At 39.4% G+C, this 10,034-nt stretch overlaps 1 protein-coding gene across 1 annotated transcript; it reads right to left on the reverse strand.

Moving 5' to 3' along the window:
• Positions 1-2,951: 2,951 nt before the first annotated feature.
• LOC118828123 (epididymal secretory protein E3-beta-like) lies at positions 2,952-3,410 on the reverse strand. Its single transcript, XM_036734542.1, has one exon. The coding sequence runs from the start codon at positions 3,390-3,392 to the stop codon at positions 2,952-2,954; it is 441 nt and encodes a 146-aa protein (XP_036590437.1). The 5' UTR covers positions 3,393-3,410.
• Between the last annotated feature and the right edge of the window lie 6,624 nt (positions 3,411-10,034).

Below are 10,034 nucleotides of genomic sequence, written 5' to 3' on the forward strand. Positions count from 1 at the left end.
TTTGAGTTCTTTACCTCCAGCACACAGGACCTTTTGTTTTTTTAAGTATGGTTATTTTAACAATAATGGCTTTCATTTCTACAGTGCTTTAACGTTTTCATAGCTCTTTTTGTCCAACAACCATCTGCAGTAAATTGAACCAAGGATCTCATGTGTCCAATATTTTTCTTCTTTCTTCCTTCTTCCTTCTCTCTCGATCAAAACTTAACTTTAAATAGGGCTAGGATTTCTAAGTATCCCAGGCTATCCGACAGGGAACAAGATCCATATGAGATAAAATGATTTATGTGAACATGTATCTTGCTAATGTGTCAACTACCCAATGAACATAACCTCTTCTTCAACTTCAATAATTCAAAAATGTTCATGAATTTACTAGTGTGAATATTCCCTACACTGATGTAGATTCTTTCACCTTAGTAGATGGTACAGCTAGGTCTCAATTACTTGCACCAATGAATGTTGTGAAGTAGTTGCATGTATTTGAATTTGCATTATTTGAATTACAATTATAAAAAAATATAATAATTGGTTCTAGTCCAATGGAAATGCAGTGTTAATTCAAATAATGCAACGATTTCACAGAATATTTGCCCTAATTGTGACCTAGCTCTGTCTCACAAGATCATAGATTTATATTTGGAAGTTAACTTAAAGTCTATCAAATCCAACTCCCTCATTTTACAGATTAGGAAACTGAGATGGACATTTTCCCAACTGGCAAGTATCTGAGGCAGGATTCATACCCAGGTATTCCTGACTCCAAGTCCATCAATCTTGCTATCTCACCATAGTCAGAATTTATCACTTGGTAGCCACCTGTCAGTAATTAGCCCCTCCAAAGCAGTCTAAGCTAGTCCTTTTTGATTGATATGACATTCTTCATTTGTCATTTACTTGATTATTTCCAGTATGGTAAGAGAGCTCAAAGCTTGCCTTCTGGTAACATAGCTTTCTAGACTCAGGGTCAGCTCAATGACTCAATGAGGCATCAGAATTAATTCAGCCTTTTAGTGGAGAATCACAATGAACTAATGCATTGAAAATGCACACGTCCCCTTGAGGACCTATGAAAATGTCAGGTGTATGGAAAGATATTTCTGGTTCTGGACCGTCTGGATAAATCTTGGATACAATCACCTAGTCTACTTACCTTGGGCCTGTGACAAGCTATTTTACTTTTAATTTTCTAGGCTTTGTTGTCTTCATGTGCAAACGTGAAGGCTGGCCTAGATGAATTTTGAAGTCCTTTCTATGCCCAGAAGATCATTATTTAGATGAAAAAGAGGATACTCAGGCTCAACTTTTTGTTATACTTTATTGATGGCTGAACTGAGGTACCAAATTGGGGGTGGAAGGTAATCCAAGATAACTGTGTGCTTAAAAAAAGCCACAGTGTCATCCTCAGGTAGGACCCTAGCATGTACATTCAAGGTTCAGAATGACACCTATACAGCACTTCTGCCCAGTTTACATAGTATTGAAAGTTCAGCAGGAAATTATTTCGTAGCCCAAATCTTTCCTTTTATAAACAAAGAAACAGATGCAAAGAGGTCGCAATCACATAACATGAGTCAGTGTTGCCAATTAATTCCATCAATACATGTTGGTGGACTTCCCATTGTCTCTTGAAAACAAATTCCTTAGGCTCCATTTCTGGCTCTAATTAATCTTTCTTGCTTTGTCTCACACCACACCACCTCTCACTTATCTATGTTGCAATAAAAACTGTATTGTTCTGATATTTCTAAAATATACCCTGAAATTTCCTACTTCTGTAACTGTGCTGTTTACTAATCTGGAATGGCAACACTCTTCTTCCCCTCTCCTCCTCCCTCTCCCACTCACCACCTTTCCCCTTTTCCTTTCATTGGCACTTAATCCTTCAAGACCCAGTTCAAATGCCTTCTATTCTGTGAAACCTGCTCTTATTCCTGCAGCTAGTTATGATATCTCTTGAATGATAGCATTTTACACACCTCTTATAAAGTTATGATATTACAACTTGGATTTTATTTATCTGTGTACATGTGCCATCTCCTTCCCTCATGGGAATATAGGATAATAGATGAAAAGCTGTAAGTAGTCCTTAGAGGTCATCTAGTCTAACCCTCTCATTTTACATGTGAGGAAATTAAGTCCTAAATAGATTAGTGACTTGCCCAAGGTCACACAGGTTGAAGGATCCTAGAGATGGGGCTGGTGGAGAAATCACAGGACATCTAGTCCAACTCCTCATTTTACAGAGAAGGAAACTGAAGACAAGAGGAATTAAGTGAACTGTCCACAGACACAGAGCTAGGAAATGACAGACCTGGGATTCAAATCCAGACTACAAGATCAATACTCTTTCCATGTACAACACAGCCTTGACTGTAAGCATTTAACCCAAACACATTTAAACACATGCACATCTTCAAGCCTTAAAGTGAAAGAACATTTTATTCAGTGAAAAGAAGAATTGTCAATTCATGAAGACACTGGTAAAGTCAATTTGAGGAAAAATTCTCTTATCTCCTAATCATTTTGCCTTCTCCCCCAACCATGCTAAGTCCCTCTCCCACCTTTATATCTCCCAGGGAGAAAGACTTGATAAGAACTTGCTGCAGCCTTTTCCTTTATGAAGGTCTCTTCCCTACACCACCTTTATTAGGCCAAAGACACAAGAAATGAATTTCTGTCCTTCTGATATCTGATATTCCTCTTCCAATTTCCTAGCCCTTCAATCCTCTCTGCCTTTGGTGCCTGGAGATGAAGGAAAGGTGTGTGTGTGGAGGTGGGAATAGGTTAGAGGGTAGGGTAATGTGGTAACTCAGATTCTCTCCATTGTTAAGCAATAAACTTCAGCAAACTTATTCAGTGTTCAGTCCTTGGGCTGGACAGGAAAATATAAGCCCAGGTGGCCAATAGCCTCAAATGCCTCAGCTTGTGGCATAAGTAGAGACAGGCCCCTAATTTGAAATTTTCTTTTTCACCTTGGCATCCTCCAGGCTCACAGGGAATCCATTCAGGCCACAGTGGAGCTCTACATAGCTATAGCTTCTGGTGCCCCTATAGCCTTGACCAGACTCCAACTGCTCACAGGTAAGGATTTTGAAAGGTTTCGTGCTCCATACCCGCACATTCTCATAGCAATCTAACCCATCCCTACAGCATATATCTTCTATTTGGCTCCAAATGGCATAGATGAAGGTATGGGAGGCTTTCCCCTTCAGAGATTCCATGGCACCCATAAGACCTTCACAGCTCAACTGGCTGAAATCCAGGCCCAGACTGAGATGGTGTTGCTTCATGAAATCTTGCCAGGCTAGGTCTTCAGAGCATCCAGGAAGCACCCACAGAGGGAGCAGCATCAATAAGGCAGGGCCTGTGCCCTTCAGAACAAATGCCATCTTATCCACCAGGGCCACCTGCAGTATTTCAAAAGTAAGAGAATCAGACAGCAGACCAAAATATCCTCCTTGGAAATCATTTCATTGGGCCCTTCTTAACCTCCTGTCAGTCCCTTTCTCACACCCCCCAACCTAGTATCTATAATTACTTTCCCCTTCAATGATAACTTCTTAATGTGTTAGGGGTATAAGTATGCTTTACTCCCATCACCCTCAACTGAATAGCTGCCCCATGTCACCACATAAACCACACACACACACACACACAAACACCCCTTCATAAGTTGTGTTTGCCCACAAAGCATAGAATAGGAAAAGACTGACAATTCTGGGTGGTTGAGAAAAAGGGTAGACAAAGAATAGGATGCAATTTTTTAGAAGGAAAAAAAGAGATGACAGAATAACAGGTGCTGAGGAGTGTCTCTCAATGCCTGCTCTTCCATTCTACAAGTAATGAATGAGAAGTAGAGTGGTTGGGCTCCCATATAACCTGAGCCAGTTAATAAACTAGACATACCAGTAAGTAGTCAAAAGGAAGAATCAGATATACCTTTCACCAATAAAGTAGTAAGAGAGGAAAAGCAGTGAGTGATGAGATGCCTAGGTCCTGAGTCACTACCTGAAAAGAAACTAGTCTATTGGAAGGTTTGGCCAGAAGGTGAACAACCTGGAAGATGCCTCCTAGCACCCTATGGGAGCAACTGAGGAGTAGGTCTGCCTCTAAGTTTCTGAGGTGTGTTCCTGGAACTCCCTAGTTTGACATATGCCTATAGCTTGTTTGGAGCTATTTTGAATGCCCCCCCTTTTCCCCAAGAAGCTGTAGATGAGCCTATCTATACAGAAGTTGTTTTAATGAACTTCATTCTGTTCCTTTTGCCTCTATGTTTCTGGGTAAAGAACTGCCTATGGTTTAAGTGTATCAAAGTGATTCTATTGACACACGGAATAAAGAACTAAAGAATAAAGAGCCAAAGTCTCCTGGTAGCTTGGGGCATGAATCACAACAGTCTAATTCTATAAATAAGCACACCCACACCCTTAAACTACAAAAAGTGCCATAACCCACAAATTGGCCAGCACTAGGGGACTGGGGTAGCCGTCTCTCTGGGAGCAACAGAGAGCTTAATGGCTACTCCACAGTATTCTTGGTTGTAGGATGGAGGGCACAGCTTGTATAAGCATGAGATGACCAGAACCTGCTCCTTATTATTCAACAAAATCAGACAATGAGAAGCAATACCCCTACTGGTTCAAATAAAAAATATGAATTTATGTGGATATAAACCTTTAAAACACTTTACATAATGTTATCTCATCTAATCCTCAGTGAAATCAATATAAGCCTGAAAGCCATACAAATAATATTGTGTTCATTTTATAGATGAGAAAAAACTGAAACTTCCCCAAAGTACACAGCAGTTAAGTGGCAGAAACATAGAATCTAAGAACTAAAAAGAACTTTAAATTAGATTATCTAGTCCAGGGTGGGGAATCTATTGCCTTGAAGCCATAGGTTTCCTTTAGACCCTCAAGGTTGGCCCTTTGACTAAATCCAAACATCACAGAACAAATTCCCTTAATAAAAGGATTCTTTCTGTAAAACTTGGTCTCAGGCAAAAGGCCACACCCAAGGGCCTAGAGGGCCACAGTTTCCCCATCCCATCTAGTCCAATCCATCTCTTAAAGAGGAACAAATTGAGGTTCAATGCTTTGCTCAAGGTAACATAACCAGCTGGTAAATGGCAAGACTTGAATTTGAACCCAGGTCTCTGATTGCCCCTGTTCAGGGAACTGGAACTGGAACCCAGGGCATCAGAGTCCTGTACTTCAGCCTACATTCATACTACATTTTCTCTATTAAATTCTATTCTTCATTCTCTATTAAATAACTAATTTAATATTAAAAAGTTAATTACATCAGAGAGAAGGCTTAGATGGACTGAAAATAATGTAAACCTTAATCAAACTTGTGAAAGTGATGAAGTCAATATCTGGAACCACATACTCAGCTTTCTATTCCTTTCCTCCCGTTATTCAATCATACATACACATCAGTCACCCAACACTCCACTCCCCTGCTTTTTATTCTCTCTCAATAATCAAAACCTCGGGGTTGGAGCCAAGAGGACAGAGAGGCAGGAAGCAGGAAGCTTCCACCTAAAAAATTCTTCCAAACAGATCTAGAAAATGCACCTGGCCAAATCCTGATGGGGAAATCTAAAAAGAAAGGTCACAGTAGATCATTTTCCCAACTCAGGTCAATATTGAGAGACAGACAATTCTTCAGACACTGAAAATAGGGTCAGTTCAGGAGCACACTGTACTTAGAACAGGAAAGGGCTATGAAGTGGATCAAGAGGAAGTTCCACACTCATATTGGAGCACCACCAGAGTCATACTGAAGCACTGTGACAGGGATAGGTACCAACCAGCAACTTTGTTCACTGCCTAGTTCTGGGTCACAAATCCATGATGGACTGAGGAGACTGCACTGGAGATGATGTTCCCAGACTGGGACTCCATAAGCAGCGTACCAAGAAAGAAGAACGTTTAGAAGCCAGCAACAGCACTGTGGCTAGCCCAGACTACAGAGGAATAAGCAGGGCCAGGATACAAGACCAAAGGGGAGTCTATAATTCTGCCACTCTGAATCAAAAGATCCTTCCAGCTAGCTGATAAGGCCTGAGTGAGTAGCATTCTGCTGTTGCTCAGACTCAAATTCAGGCCAGGAGTTTGAAAAGCTCAGAAGGGGTGGGGAAAGGTGGGTGTGGGGAGTCAGAAATCAGATTTTTCCGTGTATCAGACTACTTTGAGAGCCCTTAAAACCTAAAGGTCCCCTGAATGTGCCTGAGATCCTGGAATAACACAAAAGGCAATCCCCAAGAAAGCAACAATGGGACCACCCCAGACCTTGCCTCCAGAAGTAAAGAGAGGAGAAGCTTAACATCAGGTCTGAAGTTAGAAAGGAGGCTAGAAGACTAAGCAAATAGAAAAAAATCTTACCATAAAGAGATATTGTGGTGGCAAAGAAACTCAAAACATTAATGCAGTAGAAGATAATGACTCCAAAACACCTACAAGCAAATTCTCAAAAAAAAAAAAAAAAGTCATTGCTTGGGCACACACTCATCAAAAATTCCTGGAATTGATTAACCAAAAGGTTTTTTTTTAAGAGTTATAAAATACTTTCTCATGAAATGAGAATGCTTGAGGAAAAAAATGAAAGAAAAATGAAAGCTATAGAAGAAAGAACTAGAAAGGAAAATTAAAAGTTTAGCATAAGAGGTATAAAACCTTATCTAATCATGAAATTTAGAATGGACCAAAGAGAAGCCAATGAGGCAAACAAAACATTATAACAAAGTCAAAAGGCTGGAAAATAGAAGAAAATATAAGGTATCTCATAGCAAAAACAATTGACCTGAAAGAAAGACGAAGAAAAAAATTAAGTCATTGGACTATCTGAATGTCACGATGAAAAAAAAAAAAGATAGAAATCGTATTTCAAGAAAACTGCACATACTTCCTAGAACCAGAGAGAAAAACAGAATCCACAAATCACTTCCTGAAAGAAATTCCAAAGTAAATACTTCCAGGAACATCATACCTAAAACCAGAGCTTCCAGATCAAATAAAAAATATAGCAAGCATCTAGAAAAAAAGAATTCAAGTACCAAGGAGCCATAGTCAGAATCACACATGATTTAGCAACTACCACTACAAAGGAATGGAGAATTTAAAATATGGTATTCTACAAGGCAACAGATAAAAGTCTATAGCCAAAAATAACTTACCCAGAAAAACTGAGTATAAAACTACAAAGGAAAAATGGAAATGAAACAGGGCTTCAAACATTCTTGATGAAAAGATCAGAGCTGCTTAGAAACTTTGAAGATCAAAGGAATTAAGAGAAATGTACAAGGATAAACTGCTTACTTTCAAATATGGGGAGGTGATACATGTACCCTTCTGAGTCCTAATATCATCAAGGTCTATTTAAAGAATCTGACTAAATAAGTCTGGGACTGGTTTTGTTATGTCTTCATTGTAAGAAAAGAATCACTTTCTTAGAACACAATAAATGTGATGAAACACTATTGTGCTCTAAGAAATGATGAGGGGGATGGTTTCAGAGAAACCCCAGAAGACTTTTATGAGTTGATGCACAGTGAGGTTAACAGAAAAATTTGCGCAATGACAACAACTTGGTAAAGGCAAACAACTTTGAAAGAATCAGGAATAAATCAACATAATGGTCAAGTATGAATTCCAAGGACTAATGATGAAACATGTTACCCACCCGCTGATAAAGAGGTGAAAGACTCAGAGGGCAGAAAAAAATTTTCAAAAAACTGGACATAGCCAATGCAGAAATGTGTTTTCTTTGACTGTACTCATTTGTAGTGAGTTTAGTTTTTCTTTTGTTCTCAATGTAAGGTAAGGGTAGGGAGAGCATGGAATGAGAAAGCAGATTTTTGCTGATTGGAAAAAATGAAATATAATTTTTTAAAAGGTGATATAAAAGGGCAGCTAGGTGGCACAGTGAGTAGAGCACCAGCCCTGGAGTCAGGAGGACCTGAGTTGAAATGCGGCCTCAGACACTTGACACATGTACTAGCTGTGTGACCTTGGGCAAGTCACTTAACCCCAATTGCCCTGCCAAAAAAAAAAAGATAATACAAAAACAATAAAGCCTTCTCTTTGGAAAGATTCTTATCTCAGTCTGATTCATCATGAATTGAAGGATTTTAAATAACTCTCCCAATTGTATTTGCATTTTAATTATTTCTAATTGTTAACTGAAAAGCTTTGCACTCTGCTTTGTTTTATTTTGTTTTGTTTGTTTGCCAGGCAACTCACATCAACCCAACGGGATGATTATAAGTTTGATTTTTAAAAGGCCTTTGGTCCCAGAAAATCCTATCAGAGGCTCTGCCTATTTCGTTCCTAAATGACTCTTCTAAGCTTCTTCTGCAACATTCCTCCCCATGCTCTACATAAAACCCTGATCCTTTTTATCTATCTCTGCCTCTTGGTCTCTCTATCTCTGCCTCTCTGTCTTTCTCTCTCCCATAATATGGCATCAGTTTTTGAATGTTATGCTACCTGGTACAACACTGGTTGGAAAAAAGAACCATCACTCAGCCCATAGAAGAGATAGCTCTAAGATCTGGATGTGTAAAAGTCTATGAGTTCTATTTATCTATTCTCCCTCCAAGCCCTTCAGCCTTAATCTGCATTGCACTATACTCTGGCCCAAGAACTCGATGCAGAGCTATAGGGAAAAGAATAAGGGAAACCCATCTCATCTAACTAGTGACTCCAGGGCTCTTTATGGAGGCATTACTGAAAATGGTCCCAGATTGGCAGTTAATAGGATATTGCATTGTCATCCTGGTTCTTCTACTAACTGGCTCTGCCTCTTCAGGCAATTGTAAGGGATTGTGTGTCATAGTAAAAAGTGCATTGGACTTAGAGTCTAAAGGTCTGGATTCAAATCCTAACTGCTACTTATTAATTTTGTAACTTCGCACAAGTCATTAAAACTTTATGGGCCTCAGTTTCTTCCTCTGTCAAAGTAAAGTCTCTTCTGCCTACTTCCTAATGCTTGTGAGAATCAAATGAAATAATATATAAAAGTATACTTTATAAGACATTGTTGAAATTTCAGCCATCGTTAGGCACATAATATTGTGAAGTCTCTTCTGAGATATCAGTTTTTTCATCCGTCATATGGGACTAGAGAGATCAGAGACCATCTTGACCAATATTGCCACTCATTTTAAAGAGGAGGAAAACTGAAGTTCAAAACAGTTAAATGTTTTTTTCTAGGGTCAGAAAGGTAGTAAGAAGTAAAATCAGGATTCAAATCTGGACACTCTTTCTAAATCCAGTGCTATTTCCACAACAATATTCACTACCTGGTTTGTTTTCCATTTCTTCATAGCCATACTCTGATTCTAACTTTTAAGTGGTTCTTGATTGAGAAAACCTGAGTTTGATACCTAGCTCTGCCAACTAGTACCTACATAAGCTTCAATAAGTTATTTAACCTCTCTGGACCTCAGTTTCCTTCTCTGTAAGATGAGTGGGCTGGATTCAAAGATCTCCAAATTCCCTTTCAGTTCTTAATCTTTTGATGAGTCTATTATACTGCAAACATGTCATTGGTGCTAAAGTCTCTGACCCTGATGCCATAGCATCAATACTGTTCACACTCACCTACTGTTGGATTCAGGGGTCACCTGTCCTTCTGAGAGAGGAGCAAAAGATATGTTTGAGAAGCAGAAAGTCTTTGATTTCTGTCCCTTCCAAGGGTCTCTTCTTAGAGTCCAGCAATGAGAGAGAAGGAAGGTGGAGATATAGGGAAGTGCATTAATCCACATGAATGGAATTTCCAATGTGAAATAGAAGGCTTCTCTCCCTTGTGAACTCAGGGAAACAAGCTGAAGGAGAAAGAGAGGAAAGCAAGCCACAGAACGTGCCATCAGGAGCAATTTGGGGTCACTTCAAAATTGGCCCAGTGTTAAGTAGAAATGGCAAACAATGAAGGCTTTGAGTCTAGGTACCAGGATGGAGGTGTGTCCCATGTAGAGCTTTTATCTAACCCTGAAAAAGGCAGAACTCAAGACTTGGCTCCCT

The sequence above is a fragment of the Trichosurus vulpecula genome, chromosome 8 (assembly GCF_011100635.1).
Source record: "Trichosurus vulpecula isolate mTriVul1 chromosome 8, mTriVul1.pri, whole genome shotgun sequence".
In the NCBI taxonomy this organism is placed as follows: domain Eukaryota; kingdom Metazoa; phylum Chordata; class Mammalia; order Diprotodontia; family Phalangeridae; genus Trichosurus; species Trichosurus vulpecula.